This window comes from Macaca mulatta, chromosome 7 (genome assembly GCF_049350105.2).
Source record: "Macaca mulatta isolate MMU2019108-1 chromosome 7, T2T-MMU8v2.0, whole genome shotgun sequence".
Taxonomy (NCBI): domain Eukaryota; kingdom Metazoa; phylum Chordata; class Mammalia; order Primates; family Cercopithecidae; genus Macaca; species Macaca mulatta.
In genome coordinates, this window is record NC_133412.1 from 45,277,421 (window position 1) to 45,303,875 (window position 26,455).

Here is a 26,455-nt window from a genome sequence, read left to right on the forward strand (position 1 = left end):
TCAGCTCACTGCAACCTCTGCCTCCCAGGTTCAAGTGATTCTCCTGCCTCAGCCTTCCAAGTAGCTGGGATTATAGGATTGCACCACCATACCCGGCTAATTTTTGTATTTTTAATAGAGATGAGATTTCGCCATGTTGGCCAGGCTGGTCTCGAACTCCTGACCTCAGGTGACCTGCCTGCCTCAGCCTCCCAAAGTACTGGGATTACAGGGGTGAGCCACCATACTCAGCCTGGAGTAGTCTTATGAGAGAAGAAGCTATTGGCCTACAGGTTCAGAGGAGGAGAGACCGAAGGGGTAATGAAGCTTGTGTTGTTTTATTTTCTGTTCAGAAACAAGTTGCAGAAAGCACTCTTCTGGGCATAAGGTATGAGGAGACCTGGACTCTAGGTCTAGTTGGTAAAATCCTTTAAACGAAAGAAAGTTCCAGGCCATGCTCTTTGGATAGCCCTATGCCTTCTTGGTAGCCAGGCAGCTGGAAACACTCAGTGATTCAGGGTAGAGGGCATAGGAGGCAGCAAATGACACACCAAACAAGTGACAAATTAAGTCACTAACAGTATGTGATTTCCACCCAAATACACGGACAGAGCTAACCTGAGTTCTGGTCTTCGCTTTTATTATTAGTTGCTTGACCTTCTTTCTTTTTGGACTTCAGCCTCCTCACCTGGAAAATAATGGAAATGCCCTAGGTTAGTGATTTGCAGAATTGTGGGTAGACAATGCATAGAGGGGATGGGGTCCACACACACACACATACACACAACCACATGAGCAGCTCTGCTTCTGTCTGGTAATTTTTAAATGCATCTAAGTAATATCTTATTTGAACAAAGTTATTTGGTAAATAGAGTCTGAAAAATGCTGAACAGGATACTTCTGTGGTCTGCTTTCACCTTGGATGAGCAGCTTCCTCCTCCTGTCCATACCTTCAGCCCTCTTGCTCATCACCATCTGCCCCCGATTACTTCCTTGGAGTTTACTGAAATCTGATTGTACCTATATCAAAATATGGGAGTTATGAAGTAAAACTCTGAATCAAATATCAAACATTGGAGCCAGGTGTGCTGGCTTACACCTGTAATCCTAGCACTTTGGGAACCCAAGGCAGGAGAATCGCTTGAGCCCAGGAGTTTAAGACCAGCTTGGGCAACACAGGGACACTATGTCTCTACAAAAAATTTAAAAATCAGCTAGGTGTGGTGGCACATGCCTATAGTCCCAGCTACTCAGGAGGCTGAGGAGGGAGGATCACTTGTGCCCAGGAGGTCCAGGCTATAATAAGCTATGATCGTGCCACTGCATTCCAGCCTGGGCAACAGAGTGAGACCCTATCTCAAAACAAACAAACAAAAAAGAGATAAAAGAAAGAAAGTCAAACAAACTTTATCCAGTTCATTCTTGATCCATGCCTTATTTTGTTTAAATCTATTTTGAATTTCATTTACAGTCAAGCCAGTAAGACACGTTAATTCACAAGATTATGTGTGACTATATATATGTGTGTATATATTTTTTTTTAATTTTTTTTTTTTTTTTTTTGCGGTGGAGTCTCACTCTGTCACCCAGGCTGGAGTGCAGTGGCGCAGTCTCGGCTCACTGCAACCTCCTCCTCCCAAGTTCAAGCAATTCTCCTGCTTCAGCCTCCCTAGTAGCTGGGATTACAGGCACGTGCCACCACACCTGGCTAATTTTTGTATTTTTAGTAGAGATGGGGTTTCGCCATGTTGGCCAGGCTGATCTCAAACTCCTGACCTCAGGTGATCCACCCACCTTGGCCATCCAAAGCACTGGGATTCCAGGGGTGAGCCACTGCACCTGGCCAATTTTAAGATTCTTTCCCTCCTCATCCTGTAGGAACCATGTAATGTTATGCTGCAATTATAGCTGATCTCAAAATCTCAGTCAGCCACATCCAAATATATCATGGTTAAAAAAAATTCAATGATATGTGGAACCAAAACCAATGCAGCAACCTTTCTTACAATGCCTAGAAACATCACCGTGTAGTAGGGAGCTTTAGGGGTTGGAAGGATGTGGAGAAGCTGTCTTAGAAATCTATAGAGCCCTGAGGGAAGAAAGCAAAACTCCAGAGAGTTGTATTTTGTCCAAATACTGAGTGATTTTTAGAGGAGAGTGCAAGACCTGTGTTTAAATCTTAACTCTGCTACTAGGTTTCAGGAACCTTTACTAAGTCACTGCTTTCTGTGGGCCAGCAATTGTATTCTATCCATCTTTTGGGTCCTGGAGTCTACTGCAGTGCCTGGCATAGCATAAGGATATGAAATCGATAAAGTAATTATGTAGCCCAAGTTTACTTTTTACATATTGGCAAAGCAAATTTTGCAATCACAGGGAACCAAGAACACAAATTCTGAGGCTCTAAATCAATTGTTTTGGCCCCTTTCTTTTCTTCCATGTCCCATCCTCCCACTGTACCCTGCCAGCATGAATACCTGAGCATAACACCTTCTGAGGAGATGTGACAACTTGTCTTCAGACTTTGAAGGTTCTCATGTCAGAGAAAATGTAGATTTGTACTGTCAGAGGGGTAGAAATGGGGCAAGGGATGGAAGGGTCAGTCAGAAGACAGTAAGCTTCCCTTTACCAGATGAATTCAGACAGAAGCCCCATCAGCAGGGGTGCAATGAAGGAGGGATTTAACATTAGATAGGGATGAGGAGCCAGGTTAGATTTTAAAATCTTTGAGGTTTTTTTCAGACCCCAGGAGTCTATAATTCTACTTCAGCATTAGCCAGGCCTCTCCTCAGCCAAACAAATAAAAAGGGAGAAATAACAGATAGAAACATCTTCAGACTGTCCAGATTCTGTAATTGCTTTTATCATTCACTCATTTTGACTCTCAAATACTCTGTCAGTATGAAACACATCAGAAATAGAAGAGTATAGGGCCAGCTGCGGTGGCTCACACCTGTAATCCTAACACTTTGGGAGGCTGAGGTGGGTGAATCACTTGAGGTCAGGAGTTCAAGACCAGCCTGGGCAACATGGTAAAACCTCGTCTCTAAAAAAAATACACACAAAACAAATAGCCAGGAGTGGTGGGCACACACCTGTAGTCCTAGCTACTCAGGAGGCGGAGGTGGGAGGATCACTTTAGTCCAGGGAGGTCAAGGCTGCAGTGAGCTATGATTGCACCACTGCATTCCATCTTGAGCAATAGAGTGAGACCTTGTCTCCAAAAAAAAAAAAAAAAAAAAAAGTGTTTCCTTTTCAGTCTCTGATATCTTTTTCAGTATATAAACCTGTAAGATGTATATACTTCTCTGCTTTCTCTCATTTGAGCCAACTGTGTGATAGGGCTATCAGAAATGTGAATGCATGGCCTGGCACGGTGGCTCACGCCTATAATCCCAGCACTTTGGGAGGCTGAGACAGGTGGATCGCTTGAGGCCAAGAGTTCAAGACCAACCTAGCCAACATGGCGAAACCCCATCTCTACTAAAAATACAAAAATTAGCCAGATATGGTGGCATGCGCCTGTAATCTCAGGTACTCAGGAGGCTGAGGTAGGAGAATTGCTTGAACCCGGGAGGTGGAGGTTACAGTGAGCTGAGATCGCGCCACTGCCCTCCAGCCTAGGTGACAAAGTGAGACTCCGTCTCAAAAAAAACAGTGAATGCACTTTTAACCTCCTTGAGTCTCTGCTGTCTGGTGTATCGGGCCCAAAACATGGTGATCTAAGCCTGTCAATCCGAGGTCTGTGTTTAGGTGTGGGTGTCATACTTTATGAGGAACATGCACATATGGAAACGAATTCAGACGAAGGTAATTGTGGTGGTGGAGAATGGGAAATCATGCCTGGGTTCTTCAGGCAACTTTCAGGTTCAGGTAACAGAAAAACTCAACTCAAAGGAGCCCTAACCACAAGGGGAAATTACTGGACTGCATGACTGAAAAGCCTAGTCTTGCTTGTTGGTTTTAGCTGGGACTTGACTCAGCAAGTCACATTCGGTTCTCTCATTAGTAGGCTTCTTCCTTCACAGACCAAGAATGGTTACTGGGGTTCCTGGAGCAACCTACATCCTGTCTGAGAGGGGAACAGCAGGTCTCTTTTCCTCAGAGGCAACCAAAGGCCTTAGCCTGCAGTTTGATTGGACCAGTTCAACTCCCTGTGCCCAGGGGATTTAGATGTTGCTGGCTAATTTAGGCCTGAACCACCTACCATACCCTAGAACTGGGGGCAAAGTCATCTTCCCATGGAACACACGAGCTTCTTGGGGGTGGGGGAGTGTTGTTGGAGTATCCTTAATAGCAAAGGGGAGAAGGATAGAGGGCAACCAAGATACCAACTGATCATAAGGAAGAAAACAGGGATGTTTATTCAAGAAAGACAACATTGTGGAGATATGACCGCTATCTTCAAATATGTGGAAAGCTGTCTTTAAACTTATATGCCATAGCTCCAGATCATGGGCACATCTTCCAGAAAGACATACTTCTTGGATTCAGAATAAGAAAGAACTCCTTTTTTTGTTTGTTTGAGACAGAGTCTCACTCTGTCACCCAGGCTGGAGGGCAGTGGCATCATCTCAGCTCACTGCAACCTCCTCCCGGGTTCAAGCAGAGTTCCCCTGCCTCAGCCCCCTGAGTAGCTGGGACTACACGCACCTGCCACCCCACCCAGCTAATTTTTGTATTTTTAGTAGAGATGGGGTTTCACCATGTTGGCCAGGCTTGTCTTGAACTCCTGACCTCAGGTGATCTGCCCGCCTCGGCTTCCCAAAGTGCTGGGATTACAGACGTGAGTCACCACCCCCAGCCCAAAAAGAACTTTTTTTTTTTTTTTCTTGAGAGGGAGTCTCGCTCTGTCGCCCAGGCTGGAGTGCAGTGGCGCAATCACGGCTCACTGCAAGCTGCGCCTCCCGTGTTCATGCCATTCTTCTGCCTCAGGCCTCCCGAGTAGCTGGGACTACAGGTGCCTGCCACCATGCCCGGCTAATTTTTTGTATCTTTAGTAGAGACGGGGTTTTACCGTGTTAGCCAGGATGGTCTTGATCTGACCTTGTGATCCTCCCGCCTCAGCCTCCCAAAGTGCTGGGATTACAGGTGTGAGCCACCGCACCTGGCCAAGAAAGAACTTTGTTGACGGTTTCATCTGCCCAAAAGAGAATCATTGGAATCTCATCATTGGAAGTCTTGTGGCAAAGACAGAATACCTATATGTTTGGAATATTATAAAGTGAATTTCTGCATTAGGCAAAGAATTATACTAGGTGACTTCCAACATCATGTAGAGGATTTAAGCTAACAGAGGTGCAAACGAAATGAAAGCTCCAGAAAAACCGTCTCAGACATTTTGAAACATTAAAATGTTGCTGTAGCAGATTTATTTCACCATAAAGAGTAGGGTAGTCTAAAGGACCTTTCTCAGAAAAAGCAACACCTCCTTCCCCCAGTTGCCCCTTTCCCCTGTCTCCACACACAATTAATATTCTTAAACTGGATTCTGAAATAAGGCCACCCTTCTTTTGGGACAAAGAAAGGACAAAAGTTTGATATGGCAAATGTCTAAAATCTTCTTCAAAAGTTAGGTACTTAATGGACTCTGTGGCCAGACCTCGTACCATTAGGAAAAAAATTTTATAATTCACATCAATCATTTTAAATTACAATTCTAAGCCCCTGCTTTCCTTGCAGAACTCAAGTTTAAACATTAAAATGTGCAATTACCAAGAGGAAGATTTACTATGGCTCTTATACACCTATGTGGGGTTGGACATGCGCTATGTCAATTTTAAATACACAAAGGATAAAACAGTATGAACTGGCAGCCAGGTCCTTTTTTTTCCTGCTCACTGACTGGCAGACCCAGCGAATAAATAATGTTTCGCTGTACCTCAATGCTCCAGCTGTTGTATTTTGTGTGAAAATGCATTGTCCTTGATACTCAGGAAGCAGTGAGAGCCAAGTAAACTAATTTATGGCTGTGAGATTTTCTGTCTGGTCCCATCAGAGCTGTGCCCTCCTGTAGGCATCTTAAAGCCTTTCTGTCCTACCTAGCTGCTTGCTAAATTCAGGGATATGCAGTTTTTGCTTTTCAAAACTGGTCACTCCTGAATACAGCACCCCAGCTGGAGTCTGAGATTTGGGCCAGAAAGAAGGTGCCAGTGAGTAGATCTTAGAATGTGAGAATCATTGTTTCTTTCTTATAACCTATTGAGTAGCTGCCTGCTAAATCCTCTTGTGACTTTTTTAGGTCCCGTGAAAATATACTAATAGACCCACAGACATGATAAGAACTTGAGCAAGGACAAAGGCTAATGAACAGGGGAGATAGGATTGCAAAGTGAATTATATGTGTTCACCTGAAATTATTGGAAGTAGTATATATTATCCATTTATTTTGTCTCTTAATGCATTTAGTATCTTCACATATCAGTTTGCCAAAAGTCCCATTTGTAGTTAGCCATAGTAAATTTTGTTCTCTTCCTTTATTTAAAAGTAATTTGTTTGGGAGCTTTTTAAGGTAGTGGTACTAGGCAATGTATATAAAGCTTATCCTGTAGCAGTGGTTTTGTTTTTCTCATTGAAGGCTTTTTGAGATATGGACACTTTGTTTTTGCAAGTTGTACTGGATTGGAAGTGGTATTTCCCTAAGTTTTAATACCCACACAGTGCCAGATAAAATTAGATTGATTGCTGGTACCATTTCTTCCTTGGGTAGGAAAAATGAACATGGCTCCTGAATAGGAAGCTCTGGCTTCTCTAGCTCATTCCTTCACTTTGTAGACGAGAGCTCTAAGCCCCCACTGAAGGGAGGGGGGTTCTGGGGACCATGGGCATCTGAGTAGAATCCCAGGGGTCTTTCTCACTCCAAAGTTCATGCATTTTTCTCACAGTGGACAGCCTCCTAACCCAACTGTCAGGGTCAGGCCAGGCACTATCTATGACTTTCGGCGCTGCTCCCCTTTGAGCCTCAGCTTCCTTAAAGCAAAGTGAGTAGATTGAACTAAATCATCTCTGGGGTTCCTTCCCTTCATAAATACTTTAGATCATAATTCTTCATTTAGAATGTGAATGTCTCAGTTTTCCATAATCCCTGTTTATATTTAGCCAGGGTTATAGCTTCATGCATCTGATTTGAAAAGAGAGTCCTTGCAAAATAGCCACAGCTCCTAAAATTTGAAGTTTAAAAAAAAAGAATAAAGAACTCAACACTGAAAGCTAGAATGTAGGCCAGTCACGGTGGCTCACGCCTGTAATCCCAGCACTATGGGAGGCCGAGGCGAGTGGATCACGAGGTCAGGATTTCGAGACCATCCTGGCTAACACGGTGAAACCCCGTCTCTACTAAAAATACAAAAATTAGCTGGGCTGGTGGTGGGCACCTGTAGTCCCAGCTACTCAGGAGGCTGAGGCAGGAGAATGGTGTGAACCCGGGAGGCGGAGCTTGCAGTGAGCCAAGCTTGCGCCACTGCACTCTAGCCTGGGCAACAGAGTGAGACTCCGTCTCAAAAAAAAAAAGAGAAAAAAGAAAGCTAGAATGTGATGCCAGTAGCACAACAAATGAAAATGCTATTCTTTAAAAATTCCAACCATATGATTTAATTTTATATTTCTTCTTTCTATTTAAGAGAAAATAATACAAGCTTGAAAAGCAGTAAATATGTAAAGAGAAAATTTGTCAACTGATATTGGAAGATCTGACCTAGGTCATACATAAATCTTACAGACAAGAGCTGCAGGGCAAACCATAATTTCAGAGAGTAAAGGAGAAAATGAAAGCTATAGATAGCTGGTGTCTTCTCTAAGTTACATAGGTAGATTCATTTTAGTTTTCTGATTGTGCCTCTGAATATAATGTAAAAGGGGCTGGTAGCAAGGTCTGTTTTACCACTTATGTAAAAAGCTCCTCTACAGAGAGCGAAGCATAAAGTGAGACTTCCAAAATTGCTTTTTATCACCAGAGTCATTGGCTAAATAGTTGAGGCCCCACAAGCAAACTTTTACATTGGCAATTTCCTTTCTAGCATCATTTTTCACAGTCATAAGTCATGTTATAAGAGTTTTCTAATTGCTAACTAGATAGTCCTTGTAAGGAAATATATGATAAATGTTACTGTAATAATACCAAGACCTAACTGGTACTTGTGGCTGCCTTTTATGAAGTCATTCTTCCCCCATTTAAACACATAAGAGTCTGTCTTACATCAGAATGAGACGTAACTATCCCCTATTAGTGTGGTTTTAAATCTTGAATCTAACAGCTAATGAAAGAAAAAAATCTATGCCCAGAAAAGGGAAGAGGTTCATTTAATTAGTCTATCAAAATGCTACTAGTTCTAGAAACTGATTAACAAAGTGTGTGACTGGAACAATTATTGTTCTCTCATTGTCCCAAAGTACTAGTTAGACATAGAAAACACTCAATACACACAAAATGTATAAGCAGGAATGAGGGCTTGGACAAGTTAGTTATAAACAGCATTTCATATGTTGTGAGGTGCAGGCAGTACATCAGACCTAACAATATTATTGTGTTCCTCTGAACTCTGCTCTCACAGCTAAGCATTTCGAAGGCAGACCCAGAATAAAGATAGGCATTCACAAAGCCAACATTTTATATTGAGGACCTTTGCTTCCACTTTTAATGTGCTATAAAACTAGGGGCTTCACTTTTTCATGAACTGTGTGCAAAAGCAGAGGCAATGACTGGAGGTTGACTGTTCGGGTCTGTTTTATGGTTGCTGTGCCTATACAGTAATGTGATCTTGAAAAAGGTAAACAACAAAGAGTTTAGCAGTGAAAAATATGCCTAATATAAATACAGCCGAGTACATGGCAGTTCAGAATTTTAAAAATATGACTGTGGCATTAAATTTTCTGGTGGAATTAACAGAGGAACAGAATACAGCCTTTACGGCAATATATCTGAGACAGAAAAAGGAGATAATACATCTAACTCTATGGTCTATGTGGCATTCATATAAAGAAAAGCACAGTAGCTTTATTTAATTGAGAAAATGAATCAATTACAATGATGTTACATCATCAAATTCTTGTGAAATAGAAGATATAAGTCACTGCATTGTGTAACTGTTAAAAAGTAATTGAGTATCTTAAGCCTTTTGAATCAATTTCAGGTACTGGCGCTGCTACCTTAATACAAAATTTATGAAGATGATTTCATATAATATGTTGCTATCAAAACTGTATAATAAAACCTGATAACATCTCTCTTTAAAAACCTGGGCAAAACAGTATAGTTATAAGATTATTTTTAAAAAAGACTTTGATATTGCTGTTTTTCTCTTTCTTTTAGTAAAGAGCAAGCATAAATAGTACAATTTTAAGTTGTCTTAGACTAAGCTTTTAACCTGCAAAATAGGGCAAACTAGAGGCTTTCTTTAAGACCTCAGTTCATGAGGAAGTTTCCTCCCCTCAGTTAATCTGATTCACACAACTCATATGTTACTGGGGACAGTGTTTCATAATCCATTTCGAATTCATTTCAAAACCTCTCACTTAGAATGTTTGCTGCATGTTCTCCTCAGAGAATGTTGTCATCCCCCTGAGTCTTGGAAATTTGTGAAGCTCATTCTCTTTGATGTCAGAAATGGATTTCTGATTCTTTGTTCATTACGAATAACTCTGCTATTGAAGTAGATATATCTTACTAGGAATGTAGGGGTAAGGGGAGCATCAGTGTATGCTTGAAAAAAATATATAAAAGCAAACTCCATAGGTATCTCATGTCATAGGAGAGGTTGTCCAGGCTTTTCAGTACTTTTTTAAAGGTGGTGTAGCTTTGTTACTGAAATTCTTAACTGCTTCAGGGTGGTGGTTACAGCTCCGCCTTCCCTTGTAGTATAAATCTTTACCTGCAGAATCTTGGCTGGAAGTACTCATGGACTGGAGGAACCAGAATAAGCAGTAATTCAGGACAACATTAAGCAGGGACTATCAACATAGACTAAGCCAGTCAACCTGGGACAGAGGTTTCCCAAAGTAGTGATTGGGGAGGAAGTGATGAAAAGCCAGTAAGAGCAATGAGTGGGCACCATGTTCATTTGACAAATATATGGGAGAACACTTTAAAACATTCAGGCAGTAGGAGGAATGGTGTGCTGATCAGCCACATGGATGCAAAAGAAATGCATAAACGTAGCTGCAGCTCTTGAGAAACTCACAGTCTAGGTGAGAGGAACCAACATGTCAAAATGGATAAATTATCAACAATACCATACCAAGTATAAATGTATATAAATCCAGTTGTTTTCAAATAACTCTATGACCATAGGCAGGTGTAATACAGATGCTGGAAGGAAACGAGCTCTGGAGGAGCCCCAGTACCACCACACCCTGGCCCTGAGGCCTCAGGCCCGGACCCTGTCCTCTGGTAGGCCCAGCTTTCCCACCATAGAATAAAGATGATCATCCCCGCCAACCTCAGGGTGGTTGTGCAGATCAAATGAGTTAGTATATGGGAAAGAATTTTTGTAAACACCTATAAAAACATATAAGGGATTATTACTAGTTTCCGTGTATTTTACCAGCTGGTTGGAGCTCAGTTATCTCAGAAAACAGTTGACCCATCAGTATTTGGTTCCTGAAAAGTTCTCTGTTAGAAAATGTAGTACCTGGAGTTTCATTTTCATTGAGTTTATAATAACTGTAGGCTTTTTTTTTCCTGGATGGGGAGGCATTGAAGTGTTTACTACTTTAATGACTAAGTGGATGTTTTATTAATTTTTGTGTCACGTTTTAGTAGCTAAGAAATTCAGTTTATCAGTGTTAAATGTGTGAGCAACCTGCCTTCAGAATGTTGATCAGAAACACACTCTTACTGGACTCTGCTTTTATTCCCTAAAAATCAGTGTAAAACTTGCATGAATTTTATTTTCCCAGAGAGCATTGCTGCCCTGGAAACAGGCAGAAGGAACTTTGGAAAAGGTGGAATCATTACCTCACTCCTAAGTTAGGGGCAAATACTTCAACCACATAATTAAAGTTTTCTTCACAAAATAGGGAATTGTGAGCAGACACTGGCAGGAATCCAAAATTCTAATTTCTGACTATGATTTAATTTCAATTTTAAATAAATCGGTTTTTAATTTAAAAAGAGTGAGCTTCATAACATTAGCAATGATTGCAACATTAAGCCCAGTGTTCACAATCTAGCAATATAAAACATTATTTATATCTGAATCGTAAACAGCCTTTTGAAATGGATTATGGTTTTTCTCCCTATTCTAATACAACCTGGAGGGTACTAAAAAGTGTTGTGTGAAATTAACATTCTGCTGACTTTCGCCTATAAATGAGAAGCGAGCTATTAACATTTGTGTATTTTCATTATGTAAATTGTGTTAACACATGCCCACAAATTGCCACCAGCAATGCAATAATTTTCTCTCAGTGATCATAATGTGTCCAAGTGAGTCATTTTGATTATGACATGCTAATTACATATTGCCTTTTTTCAGATTCAGAAAAACCAGGGATCTTTAATGGTAAGCTTTATGAGTTCAGAAAAAAATTCACTTTTCTTTTTCCTGATGGCTGCTTCCTTTGCATGCTTGAATGCCTTGTTTTAAACTTAGCAAATTGCATTTTGAAGAAAATGCAAACCTTTAACTGCCTGTATTAGATTAGGTACCATTAGAAATAATAGAACATCCTGAGCATCAATGTTTTTATAAGAGTTTGCTGTTGTTGATTAATCTTGCTATATTTTATTGCATTAATGATTTTTTCTTTCCACTCCACTGTAAAGATATTGCATAGAGGCTAATACTTTTTCCTCTCTTCTTTTCCATTGCAGCCTCTCCAGCTTCTGCAGTGCATTGTTGATGAGGTGAGGCATCGTCTTATGTGCTTTCACTCCTAAAGTCATTCCTAATGGTGTGGAAAGCTTATATTTTGTTTCCTAATGAAGCACAATGCCCAACATCCTTGGAGCAAGTTGTGTTGTATGGCTCTGAGCTGTGTTACGTGAACTGGCCTTGTCCTGAATCCCACTCTTCTGATTCTGGCCAAGAAACCCTGCAAAAACAGACTGTCCCGCAGGCTGGTCCTCAGGGGTATCAGATGCCCTAAAGACAAAACACAATAATATTAATTGACCCTCTCCCTGGCCAGATGGGGATGGAGCTGGAAATTTAAATGGTATCATTTTTTTCTGCAACAGTTATTTAAAGTCATTCAGTAGGCAAGGGTCAGAGTTGAAGAGCAAGCATAAGCTGGGTGAAATTTGCCTTCCTTGAGTTATTTACCCAAAGCATATCAGAGCAATAAAAGGGCTCAAAAACTCTAGGTCAACAGTTCAGCTTTAATTTCCTAGTTAGGCATTTTTCTCAGATTATACCCCTAACATGTTGTGTATTCTAGTAGCTGGAAACCTGTATTCTCACATTTTAATTGAGCTTACTTCTGATCATCCTGCTCCATTGAGTTCCACTGTTCCTTTGCCTTCATGAGGCTAATCTGCCTACCTTTCTCTCTCAACCAACTTTGTCTACTTCTTATTCTGACTTTAAATTCCTTTTCTGTAAATCATCAATCTTATAATACACAAGACTTTCAAGAAACATTAACATTTTCTTTAAAAAGTGAGCTTTTTTGGGCTTGGGTTTGCCTACTAGCAATGTTTATTTTTTTAAACTTGAATTTTATAATATTTAAAACACTTGTAATTAGAGAGGAAAGGCAATAAATGATTCAGATAGGAAAGTTTGAAAGAAAAAAATCGTAATTCATAATTATTCCTCTCAATTAAACATCTGCATAACCAGTTATGAGATTTGGGAGAAAAAATAAAGATCCTCCTAGGAAAAAACCAAACATACACACATATCACAATAATAGTAAGAGTGGGGCTCCAACATCCTTAATGGTTGCATCAGTCAGTCCATATATCCCCTACAAGCCATAAACCATGTTGATGTAAAAATGAAGGCATCGTCGTGAAACAAATGGAGGCTCCATTATCTCAAATATCAGACAGACCTCCTGGATCTAATAGCTCATCAATATCCTCTGTCATCTTATATTCCAAAAGCATACTATCCCCATCAGAATCCTCCCAATTTAACTGGTTTTCCTGAGGTCCTCCTCCGGTTTTGCTTGGGGAAGTGCCTGGGGAAACTTGCCTACCCAGTTTTGTGCACAGCCTCCTATATTTCCTGGGCTCTCCCGTTGGTCTGCCAGGCTCCTAGGCATCAGAACATCCAGGTAAAGGCATTCCTTGCCAATACTATATGTGTTTCTGGACAGCTCATTTGAAGGTTTTCTGCATCAAATAGATATTTTCATTCCTTATTTAAAGTAGCAGTTATTGCTATTCAATTTAAAATATCTTGTTTAATTTGGGCAAAATCATGAGACTTTTGAAATTACCATAGGGAGATGTTCTATTTAAGGGATGAAGATTGATGAAGAACAATCATGTGTAACTTAAATGGTATATTTTTCTTCATAGCATTTCTTTCTTAGTCAAGAGAAAAATGTAACTTAGACATCTATTCCTATGTACTCTAAAACCATTTTCCTTGTGGAAACTTGGGAAATGAACATTGCCTTTACTAAAACCAGGCTGATCTTGGAACTGAGCTGATATTCTGCAATAAAAGTATTAGGAAAGGATTGGCCAGATGACCTGCCTTAGACAAGATGAATCATAGCATCTCGGAGAGGAAGAATTGGTGGGATCCTGTACTTACTGCGCTTGTCCTGTGTCTGTCAAAATTCTCATTGCTGTGATGCAGTGTTCCTCATAGGGTGGCCCAAGGACTGATTGCATCAGAATTTTTTGTTATATGCAAATTCCTGGCCCCAGATCACTGAATTAGACTTTCTAGGGGTCGTGCCTAGAATCTACTAGTTTCCCAGGTAACTCTCTGCACATTAAAGTTTGAGAACCACTTCTCAAACTTCTCTAACTGCTTGCCAGGGCTAAGTCTTCCCCTTTAGTTCCCACAGGGCGGTTAGCTAGCTAGCTTCATTTGCATCTGACTTTTAGGCCTTTTATTTGTGAATGAATATGCCCAGTTGGGATTTGAGCCGTTTTACTGCTTGGGAGTAGATTTACCCCATTGTGAAATGGGTATCTGATGCTAGTATGTACTATTTCCTGTTAGAGAAAAGTCAGATAAAAATACTTCCCCTGAGGGAGCCTAATTCAGACAAGATGGGTATATTTGGCGTCACATACAAAATAGCTGTCAGAAAGCCCAGTGTGACATATTATTGTGTGGATTCAGCTTGACCTCCTGTTACGGCCTGGCAAAGAGTGAAGATGTAGTAAAACACCACTAAGGTGGGCAAGAGCCAGTCCTGGAGTGGCCAAAGATGAATGTTAGAGCCAATCTGGGAGTCAGGAGGTGGAATCATGGAACAAAGCCAGGGTTAGCTACCAGATGTCCAAACAGAAGACACCAAAAACTAAACAGGAGTAAGAATCATGACCTTGAAACTCAGACCACAGATCAGGAATTGGGAGGGTAGCCAAGGTAACAGGAGAATTGAACTCCAATCAGAAATCTGGGTGGTCCAAGTAAATTTTGGTGGGTGATGTTTTTCTGAATTGGCGCTGGCTAGCTGAGGTGTAAGTGATAGCTTAAAGACATCATCTGGTGCCTCAGAGTTGCTTCTCAATAGAACTTTTTACCTTAAGGTCCTTATGTAATCAGGTCCTCCCTATGTCCCTGAATACCTGCGTTGTAAAGTGCTTTGGTTCTTTATAAGTGATGTGTGTCTATGTGTACCTGAAGCCTTAGCCATCTGATATCTTTGGGGAATAAGTCAGCCCCTATTGTCTAGATAACTGAAATTTATGACTGTAAGCTCTGACAGCGATGAGAAATTTGCATTTTTAGAAAGAAATGTTCCTAAAATCTATTTGTTCTTGGCAGCCTGTTGACGGAGTGTGGTGAATATCATTTAACCTTTTCTCAGTGACTTAGTCCCTTGTTCTGAACATGGTACTGAATGTAAACTTTGATGTATTGATGCCCTCCAGGGCTGTAAAATTGTGTGGGGTTTATCTTATTCTTTCACTGAATTTTGCCAACCATTTTGCCAGAGTGTTTGGCGTTGACATTGATATTTTCGGGCCTCTTGAAGTGTATAGAGCCCTTTGCCCCCAGGCTAACGCGCCTTACATGGCTATACTGCTCTGCATAGTACTTTTCCTGTGCCCTCTTGTGATTGCCCCTGTTCTCTATCGGTACTCCTCATTCTTGTCGATGGCTACCTTTTGTCCCAACAACCCGACCATCTGTCTTCAGTTTTTTTGTTTGTTTGTTTTGTTTTGTGTTTGAGATGGAGTTTTGCTCTTGTTGCCCTGGCTGGAGTTCTGTGGCACAGCCTCCACTCACTGCAACCTCCACCTTCTGGGTTCAAGTGATTCTCCTGTCCTAACCTCCCGAGTAGCTGGGACTACAGACACACGCCACCACACCTGGCCAATTTTTTGTATTATTAGTAGAGACGGGGTTTCACCATGTTGGCCAGGCTGGTTTCGAACTCCTGACCTCAAGTGATCCGCCTGGCCTTGGCCTCCCAAAGTCCTGATTTCATATGGTACTTTTTAATTTTGCTAAGGTCACTATCAGGAGTGCAAAGACCGAAGACAGGCCGGGCACGGTGGCTCACGCCTGTAATCCCAACACTTTGGGAGGCTGAGGCAGGCAGATCATGTGAGGTCAGGAGTTCAAGACCAACCTGGCCAACCTGGCAAAACCCTGTCTCTACTAAAAATACAAAAATTAGCCGGGCAGTGTGGCAGGCACCTGTAATCCCCGCTACTCAGGGGCTAAGGCAGGAGAATCACTTGAACCCAGGAGGCGGAGATTGCGGTGAGCCAAGATAACTGCACTCCAGCCTGGGTGACAGAGCAAGACACCCTCTCAAAAAACACAAAAAGAAAAAAAAAGGAAAAAGGAGAGGAGAGGAATCTCATGTTCATGAAGTGGGGGCTTAATATTGTTACAACGGAAATACTCTCAAAATTGATCTACAGATTCAGTGTAATCGTATTAAAATCCCAGTAGGCTTTTTTGCAGAAATGGATAAACTAATCCTAAAATTCCCATGGAAATGTAAGGGACTCAGAATAGCCAAAACAATCATTGAAAAAAAAAAAAAAAAAGAAAACAACGTTGCAAGATTTATACTTTCTGATTTCAAAACTTACTACAAAATTACACTGATCAAGATAGTATGGTAGTGGTATAGGATAGACATATGGAATAGAATTCAAAGTCCAGAAATATATATGCATGGTCAATCGTTTTCTGATGAGGATGCCAAGACCATTCTGTAGCAAAAGAATAGTCTTTTCAACATATGGTGCTGAGATTACTGGATATCCATATGTAAGAGAATAAATTTGGACCCCTACCTTGCATCATACACAAAAATTAACTCAAAAAATGGATCAAAGATTTAACTGTAAGAGTAAAAACTATGACACTCTCAAAAGGAAACATAGATGTGAATCTCCATGACCTTAGGTTAGCAATGGTTTCTTAGCTATGACACCAAGAGCATAAGCAAACAAAAACAAAAGGAGGGCCTTATCAAAATTAAAAACTTGTGTGTGTCAGAGGACACTATCAAGACAGTGAAAAGACAACCCACAGAATGGGAAAAAATATTTGCAAATCGTATATCTGATAAACGCCTGCTATTCAGAATATATAAAGAGCACTTACAACTCAATGATAAATAAAAAGACAAATAGCCCAATTTAAAAATGGGGAGAGGATTTAAATAGACGTTTATCTGAAGAAGATAAACAAATGGTCAATAAGCACATGAAAATATGCTCAACAATTAATTAAGGGAATGCAAATCAAAACCACAATGAGACACTACTTCATGCCCACTAGGATGGCTGTAATAAAAAAAAAAAAGAAAGAAAGAAAAACAGAAAATGACAAGTAGTGACAAGAATGTGGGGAAATTGGAACCCACATAAATTGCTAGTGGGAATGTAAAATGGTTCCATGGTTGCTGTGGAATACAGCTTGACCATTCATCAAAAAGCTAAACATAGAACAATTATATGACCGAGCAGTTCCACCTCTAGGTAAATATTCATTCAAGAGAATGGAAAACATATGTCTGCATAAAAACTTATACATGAACATTCATAGCAGCATTATTCGTATGTATATGAATACGTATGCTATGAATACATAGCCCAAATGTAGAAAAGAATCCAGAAGTTCACATTGGACCATAAATAGGAATGAAGTACTGATAAATGCTACAATATGAATGTACCTTGAAAACATGCTAAATGAAATAAATCAGACACAAAAAGCCACATATTCTATGAAATGTCCACAGTAGGGAAGTCCATAGAGACAGGAAGTCAATGAGTTAGTGATTGCCAGGGACTGGAGGGGAGAAGGGAATTGAGAATGACTATCATAGGTACAAGGTTTTTTTTTAGGGTGGTAGAAATATTTTGGAACTGGGTTGTTACTTTAAAAGGGTGAATTTTATTTTTTGTGAATTGTCTCTAAATTTTCAATGTCAAAGGGAAAAGTAGAAAGCAGAGAGTTTCTCTGTGATGGCCTGTGTTTAGTTGCTTGGCTGGATAGGATGGGCTTCAGCAGAAGAAAAGAGAAGACACTCTTAAACGACATTCCATTTTGTAGAAGACTACCACAGCTAGAAAAATTTGTATTTTTATTTACTTCAAGAGACATTTATTGAGCTCCTGCTTGGGTTGTGATCTCTACCAGGTGCCGGGATAAATCCCTGTGCTGGATGACTTCATGATCTAGTGGAAGACAAACTCATGAAATAGATTTGATTCATTATATTAAAAACTATAATAAAGCCATGTAAACAGTGCTGTGCAAGGTTGGAAGATGTGGGAAGATAGCAAAGCATCAGAGAGGAGATGATATTTGAGCTGGGCTTTGGAAATACCTTGATATTCACAAAATGAAAGTGGGGAGAAGATTGTCCCAGCAGAGGGAGGGGCACAACCATAGGTGTCTAAGTGTGAGGCAGCTTTGAAGACGAATAGTTGGCCCCAAGTGAAGCTAGAAAAAAATACAGGGAGCATCTCAAATGCTGTACCAAAAAGCGTAGGTGTTGCCCTGTAGCCAAGGGAGATGATTGGAAGGTCTGACATGTTGAGATCTGTATTTTTTTCTAAGACAGTTCTATTGAGGTGGGTAGTAGGAGAAATGAGACTGAGGGAGAATCTTAGAAGCTAGCTATTAAATATTGATTGATTGATTGATTGAGATGGAGTCTTGCTCTGTTTGCCCAGGCTAGAGTGTGCAGTGGCACAATCTTGGCTCACTGCAACCTCCGCCTCCTGGGTTCATGCAGTCCTCCCACCTCAGCCTCCCAAGTAACTCGGATTACAGGTGTACACCACCACGCCCAGCTAATTTTTTTTGTATTTTTAGTAGAGATGGTGTTTCACCATGTTGGCCAGGCTGGTCTCAAACTCCTGACCTCAAGTGATCACCCACCTCAGCCTCCCAAAGTGCTAAGATTACAGGTGTGAGCCACCACACCCGGCCTTTAGAGGTTTTTTTAGTATTATTGTTATAAAGGAGGCTCTTCCCTCATTTTTCTCCTCCCTTTCCCAGTCCTCCATTTTCTCATCCCACTTTGTTCAGTGTCACCCTCTTCTAGAACAGAAATGTTAGCTGCCCCTTAGTCAGCCTGACTCACATAGGTAGAAGTGTCTAGCCATGTGGTTAACTTCCATCCTCTTCACTGAGCATCCAGGCTGGGCTGGCATCAAACAGTGCCTCCTTCCACCACTGGTCATCTTCACTAGCATTTCTAGAAAGCATCAGGGGAGCCACGTGCAAGTGGAGAGTCCATGTGAGGCCTCTTGTGAGTCCAGGTGTTTGGTAGGGTAGATGACTGTCTCTATTCATAATGATTCTTTTTAGCACCACCACAATGATGTGCATATGCCAGCCAGGCAGATAAGTAAATAGTAGAGGCTCTCTTATGTCTTCATTAAGTTTTATGGTTAGAGTCATAAGAACTTGCAGAAGACATACACTTTTATAAGTGGGATTTTGTAATGATGAGCTGTTGAATTCAGGGGGTTTTGTCAAGAAAGTCTGTTTCCATCTTAAGCAAATCCACTTTAGTCCTTCTCAAACCTAATGGAGAAAGCCAGCATCTCTCCCCCACACTAGGCACAAAGGCCTCTTCCTAGAGCTGTGGCTTGCCACAGTGCTACCTCTCTATTGGCCCAAAACCCTGGCATTATTACAGTGCTCCTACAAGGGACACTGTGTTTTGAGTATCATATGCATTCCAAATAAACTCTAGGATAAACCACCTGTTCCTGATTGAAGGAGACTGCCCCTATATGGCAACATTTTCTCTCTCTCACCCTCTTCTTATGCTGCTTTCTTTGATCAAGAACAAGAAGAAAGAAATAAGAGACAAAGTAAAGATACACATAAGTTTTGAATACAGTTGTGCCTTGTGGAATGTGAAAGTTATATTTTTCCCCAGCTTTATTGAGGTACAATTAACAAATAGTGTATGTATTTAAGGTGTACAATGTGATGTTTTGATAAACATATACATTGTGAAAGGATTGCCACAATCAAGCTAATATATCCAACCCCACATACAGTTACTGTGTATGTGTCTGTGTGTGTGTGGTGATAACACTTAACAATCTACTCCTTTGGCAAATTTTAAATATATAATACAGGATTATTAACTAAAATCACCATGCTATATTTATCTTATAAAAGTAAGTTTGTACCCTTTGACAAACACCTCCTCATTTCCCCCACCCTCCAAGCCCCTGGTAACCACTCTTCTACTTTGCTACTATGAGTTCAACTCTTTTAGATTCCACATATTAAGTGAGATCATGCAGTTGTTGTATTTCTGTGTCTGACTGACTTAGCACGTTCATCTGTCTGAACCTTCAGGTTCATATGCTGTTGCAAATGACAGGATTTCCTTTTTTAAGGCTGAGTAAGATTCCATTTTGGTGTGTGTATCCATACCACATTTTCTTTATTCATCTATTGACTGATCCTTGGGTTGTCTTCATATCTTGATTATTGTGAATAATGCTGCAGTGAACATGGCAGTGCAGATGTCTCTTCAGGATAGTGATTTATTTCCTTTAGATATATACCCAGAAGCTGGATTGCTGAATCATAGTGTAGTTCTATTTTTAGTTTTTTGAGGAACCTCCTGCGTGCCATTTTTCCATAATGGCTGTACCAATTTACATTCCCATGAACAGTGTATAAGGGTTCCCTTTTCTCCACATCCTCACCATCCCTAGTTACCTTTTGACTTTTTTATAATAGCCATCCTAACAAAATGTGAGTTGACATTTCATTGTGGTTTTTATTTGCATAAAAAATAGTATTTCTAAAAGACATTTGCAAATCAGATTGTATCTTCCCATTGGTACAGTAGTTGATTTTCACACATTTCTAAAAGCGCTTGACCCCTTTATGTTGCTCAAAAACCCAACCTATAAAATAGATGAACATGAAGCTATTTTGATTTGGCCAGAGGATGGGAGATTTAGATTTCCACCCCCTTTCCCACACACCTGCATAAGAGAACTAAGAGTTCCATAGATTATAGTTTGGAAACCACTGATGATAGCCCAAAAGTCATTATGTAAACCTGTGTTAATCCCAGAGCTAGGTACTGGGAATGGAGAGTGAATAAGATGCTCTTGCCACCATTCAAGAGCCGCTACTCTATTAGGGAGGCAGACAAGTAAACAGTCGTATATGCAGATCACTAAACTGCAGGTAGTGTAAGTGGTATGAGACTTGATGGCCTGGGCTCTCAGAGGACCACAGTGACTGTCATTTCAACCACTCACATAAATGGGTATTTACGATGTGGTATTTAACGATGTTTGTAGCCATATAAATTCTATCATTAAAGTGTGGCCAAGGTGCTGGGAAAACAGAGGAGACAACTCAGTGGAGGAGACGGGAGCTACCAGGGAAGCTCTGTAGAACAGATGAGACTGAAGGATAGCCAATAAGAGTTAGCCTTGGAGAGATCTGAGGCCCCTGCAAGGGGTTCAGTATGGCTGGGGTGTTTGGGCAAGTATTACAAGATGAACCAAGGGCCACATTTTGAAGGATCTTTATACCCCATGCTGAGAGATATTTGTAGGGGAGGGAGGATCGGGAGACTGAAAGAGTTTTAAGCAAGAGATCAACATAGCCAGATTTGTGTTTTAGAAAAATCACTGTGGCAGAGCTGTGGAAGATGGATTGGAAAGGACATTGAAAGCTGTAGTTCTGATCAGAAATTGGAGGGGTTTAATCAGGACAGCCTTAGTGTGTTTGAAGGGTATTTAGGAGATGGAACTAACTGCATTTGGTAAGTAACTGGTTATAAGGGAGGGTAGGGAGGTAGGTTCAGGGATGAATCACAGGACTTGGGCAGTCAGGTGCATGGTGGTACCCTCCTGAGATGGGGCACACGGAAAGAGGCATGTTCAAGGGATGAGATGATTAGCATTCTGTTCTTGAGAGATCATCGAGCACCTCATTCAAAACCATATTCGTTCCTGCTCCAGATTCAATTATGAGTTTAACAACTAGACTCTAAGTTCCTAGACATTTTATTTCTATCTTTCTAGTACCGCATCTAACATCCTGTAGGCTCTTGTAAATATTCATCAAATGACATTTCTGCATAAATCTCAACACCTGTTTTTTCAAGACCTCAGAAATACAAATCCAAAAAGTGACAGAGAATATATGATGCCTTAACCTTTTTTTTTTTTTTTTTTTTTTTTTTTTTGAGACAGAGTCTCACTCCGCCACCCAGGCTGGAGTCCAGTGGCGCAGTCTCAGCTCACTGCAAGCTCTGCCTCTAGGGTTCACGCCATTCTCCTGCCTCAGCCTCCCGAGTAGCTGGGACTACAGGCACCTGCCACCATGTCTGGCTAATTTTTTGTATTTTTTTTAGTAGAGACGGGGTTTCACCTTGTTAGCCAGGATGGTCTCGATCTCCTGACCTTGTGATTCGCCCGCCTCGGCCTCCCAAAGTGCTGGGATTACAGGCGTGAGCCACTGCGCCCGGCTACCTTAACCTTTATGGTCTACACAGTGTTTCCCCATGTCACATTCTTTCCCCACACACTCTATTTTACAGACAAGGAAACTGAGTGACAATCAAAGGGTAAGGCTCCTTACATTATACTATCATTGATTTGAAGAAAGTAAAAAGTGACCACTGAACATTTTGGCATCAAAGGAAGAGGTTTTTAATAAAGCTATGAAAGAAGACAACTTCGCACTGCAGACATGCTCAAAGGTCATAGGTATTTTGCAACTCAGTTCAGTTTTGCTGTTCATATGAATGACCCCACATCTTTCAGTTAATTGAATTCTATTCTGCATACTCTGTTTAATTTGGCGTGGAGGAACGTGAATCCTTTTAGAAAGATTTCTATTGAAATACAATAAGTTTGGCCCTTAAATATGTTATCTTAAAAAATTCATTCATGTAGAATCACTCATTCCTAGGCAGGGTGCCTGAGAAGCCACTGGGCTATGAAAATAGCTGGTGCTGGGGGGTGGGGGATGCTGATGGCAAGAATGATTGCCTAGTAATACCTCCTGGAAATTCAAAAGTGAGGTTAGGCCAGGCGTGGTGGCTCACGCCTGTAATCCTAGCACTTTGGGAGGCCAAGGCAGGCAGATCACTTGAGCTCAGGAGTTCAAGACCAGGGTGGGCAACATGGTGAGACCCCATCTCTACAAAAAAATACAAAAATTAGCCAAGCATGGTGGCACGTGCCTGTAGTCCCAGCTACTTGGGAGGCTGAGGTGGGAGAATCTCTTGAACCTGGGAGGTGGAGGTTCCGGTGAGCCAAGATCATGCTACTGTACTCCAGTCTGGATGACAGAGTGAGACTGTGTCTCAAAAAAAAAAAAAAGAAAAAAAAGAAAGAAAGAAATGGGATTAACCAACTTCAGAGGAACTAATATCCACTCATCTTTTACCTGAGAGACTTTACCATGATTCTGGCTTCTGAAGTCAGTAAGAAGTAAAAGGAATACCATCCCCCTCCTATTCCCAGCATCCCAAGGATGACCTGTTCCTGTCACAGCACATAACTGCAGGTGGTTAAAGGGAGACAGGACCTGCAGACCCACAGTGTCCAACCACAGTGTCTAGCTCTAACCACTCCCACAAACAGGTTTTTGTGATGTGGGATTTCATGGTACGTGCAGCTGTGTTAGTTAATGACTGAGGCATTAGAAACTCAGTAAGTTAATACAACCATATGCACACAATGGTCCTGTCCTTTCAGCGGTATTGTCAGCTAGACCTGTGTTTCAAATTGTTGGGAATATATTGTTGGGATCCTGAAAACTGATATTCCTCTTTTATGTAAGGCAATCCTTAGAAATCTAATACCTTCTTTGAAAAGTCCAGTGTGTTTAAATTAATTCAGTTTGGCTGGTTTGAAAATTGAAAATAGGTTAGTATTAAGGCCAGGATTCCTTTAGTAATTACTTTTTCTATTGGTAATAACTGTTTCTTTAGAAATGACATTAACATTCTACCAAAACACAGCAGTAATCCAAAAGTTAATGTTCTGTTCATTTATAATTATATTTAATTCATATTTATGAGTTGTCAGAAGGGAGGAGTAAGAAAGAAGTGAGTACAAAATGTTACAGAAGAAACAAGTTATAAGAAAATTTTTTCTTCATAGTCTGAAGGATGTACAAAGTCACTTGAAGTAAAAAAAAAAAAATTTTTAAACACACAATTATATAAAATTAGATTTTATTAACTTGCTGAAAAAAATCTGTATTTTTATTATTTCCAAGTGGCACTGAGTGAATGCAGCCAATAGACCTCATCCATTTCTTCTTTTTTACTAACCCAAATATTATCATAAACATCCCCATAATTTTGATTTAGTAAGTCAATTAGATTTATGGGGATTTTTTAACCAGAAAAAATTCTGCATCTTTAGGCAGTCATTGAACAAGTAGCTTTGTGTTCCTTTGAATCGTCCATGAAGCCTGATGTATTATTAATGAATTAATTTCTTGGTGGTGGAGGCCTGTGAATAGTGGTCTGTGAATGGGCAGTTGCCTGGTGGGGCCAGTTTTGGCTGCTGTCATTTAACATGTGTTGCTCTATTGTGAAGTCTTACCCAGCCATAGGACAATGCTCATTTAATCCACCATGATGGGACCTACACACCCTGAGCCCAAGTTGGATGCCAGGGTCAGTTACCCAGCAGCTTGGGCTGGGGGCACTGCTCTGCTTCACTGCCGAGTTGCTGTAATCGTTTTGCCGGCTGTTAATTTTCTCTAAACCAGGGAAAATGTGTATGTGAGCGGTACAAATGTTCTCAAAAGAGATTCCAAACTGGTCGGCTGGGGTGTTGCCTCCATTCCAGAATGGAGGCAGCATTCCAGGGAGTGTAAGCTCCTTCCTTCCTCCTGGAAATGGAAACGTCTGGGCCCACGAGATCCCTGATGTTTTGAGGTCCAGAGTAGCAGATGGCATTATGATTTTCCAAATCCTGATGAACATTCTAACTGAACTTGTTCATTTCACAGTATGTAGTTCTATTTTTTTCATTTCCTCTTCTTCCCTCCCTCCCTCTTTCCCTTTGTTCCCCTCATAGTAACTAATTTTAAACTGGTGTAGTGTCTCCTTAAGCCAGCTTTAAATTCCCTTCTGTCGTCTATTGTATGCACAGTTTCATGTATAATTCTCAGCCTTTGAATTGAAGCTGAAGCAGCCTTTGAATTTGTTTAAAAATGTGTAGGCAAATACAGCCAACACTCATACATGCAGCCACTGGTAGTTCTGTTTCCCCCCTTATCTGTAGCTGGCAGTGCAGGTGGCAAATGGCAGTAATTATTTTAACTAACAGTCGAGTGAACATTCAGGAGGACATACAGTATGGTGATGTGGACTTTGGATTTACAGTGAGTTCTCAGAGGCTGACTTGATAGTGTTATGGCTTGCTGGTTTTTCGGGACACGGACCTGCCAGGTTCTTGTACTTAGTGTGTGGATGTGGTTCAGATGTTTCCATCTTAGCTCTTTATCTATGAAAAGATCAATTTTTTTTTTCATTTGGGTACCTATTAAAGGTTTTTTTCTCTCCTAGATTTTTCTCTTTTGTTTTTAATATAGTTTATGATCTGCCTTTTAGACTGCTTTTAATCAGCACTTCTGTAGAACCAGGTGAAATGCCAGTGTGTATATTAACATTCTAATTTAGGTACTGGATCAAACATGTATAGCTGGACTTTTCTTGAGGAAAAAAGTTGACCTGACCAGTGTATGAAATTCAAACACTATACAGGAACAAGGTAAAAGCACAGGTAGGAATTGCTGAATAATTACCTTTAGACCAGCCTGAGCGGGAGACTTCCCACGAGGGTGAGCTCATTTAATGGTTCCTAAAACTCAATCTTGTGGATGTCAGTGGTCATGCTTGATTATTTGCAGCAGTGTTTTATGAAAAGCAGTAGAAATGCACTGGGAGGCTGCAGAGAAAGAGGACAATAACAGGTTTTACTTTTGTAAACTAAATCCCTTCGGTATGAGCCAAGTATGTTTTTTGCTGCTCTGACTAAACCACTGAAAAGGGAGATGTATGTGGATGTTAGTGTGTGAGTATGTGTGTACTGTTCCTGTAGGCACCTCTAAAAAATGCTGTGCACTATGGCTGATGACCAAAAAGAGACCTAAAATAAAAAGAGAAAAAAGATGTTCATTGGCTTTGGAAAGGAAGCAATTATAAATACAGTTTAAAAGATTAATCTGTTTTCCGTTTCTCCACTCACCTATTTTCAAGAAATGTTATAAAACACTAAGATCTTTACCATATGTTTACAACATTTCTAAGTAAATATAAATCTTTTAAATGACCAAAAAAAAAAAAAACAAGCAGACTAAATGAAGAGTCCATTTTGACAAATAATGACAAAGATCATTTCTCTTCTCTTTTATCCCAATACTGAAGAACTTCCAAAACACATTAAGGAGAAAAAGGAAATAGGAAAAAAATCTCTATAATCTCAAATTTCAGTTACCCAGAGACAGATTCCTTTAGACCTGTTCATTTATATTTTGTTTTTTATAAGCCATCTGGTAGTGATGTTCACTTGGCTAACAGCTGGTTCTCCTTGATTGAAGGGTTTATGGGTAGGATGGGCCTTTCAGTGGCAAAAATTCAGGCCTTTACCCCGTGGTTCCAGGCCCATCTGAGACAAGTTAAATGAGCTGCTACTGTCAGCCCAGACCCAGTGGACAGAACTTCACACCAAAATGCCCACATATGTAATTTGTCACGCCTGGCAGCCCAGAGCATGGGGTGACCCAGTGTGGAAATTGAATCATCTTTCACTTTCTCTGCTCAAGACTTGATGTGGAGTGGGATGAGTAAAAGGCGGGCTTTCTGTTCTCCAGCTGAGCAGGGTTGGAGGCTTTCTTATCTG

At 40.7% G+C, this 26,455-nt stretch overlaps 1 protein-coding gene across 12 annotated transcripts in view; it reads left to right on the top strand.

The window, feature by feature from the left end:
- MAP2K5 (mitogen-activated protein kinase kinase 5) overlaps positions 1–26,455 on the top strand; it is a 263,591-nt gene that overhangs the window by 192,336 nt on the left and 44,800 nt on the right. For 8 of the 12 annotated variants that reach the window (XM_015142546.3, XM_015142547.3, XM_077939617.1 and 5 more), the window contains 2 exons: positions 11,451–11,477; positions 11,789–11,821. In XM_015142546.3, coding sequence (XP_014998032.1) covers positions 11,451–11,477; positions 11,789–11,821 — 60 coding nt within the window. The remainder of the gene's footprint in view (positions 1–11,450; positions 11,478–11,788; positions 11,822–26,455) is intronic. The other 4 variants (XM_077939621.1, XM_077939622.1, XM_077939618.1 and 1 more) reach the window with 1 other exon arrangement.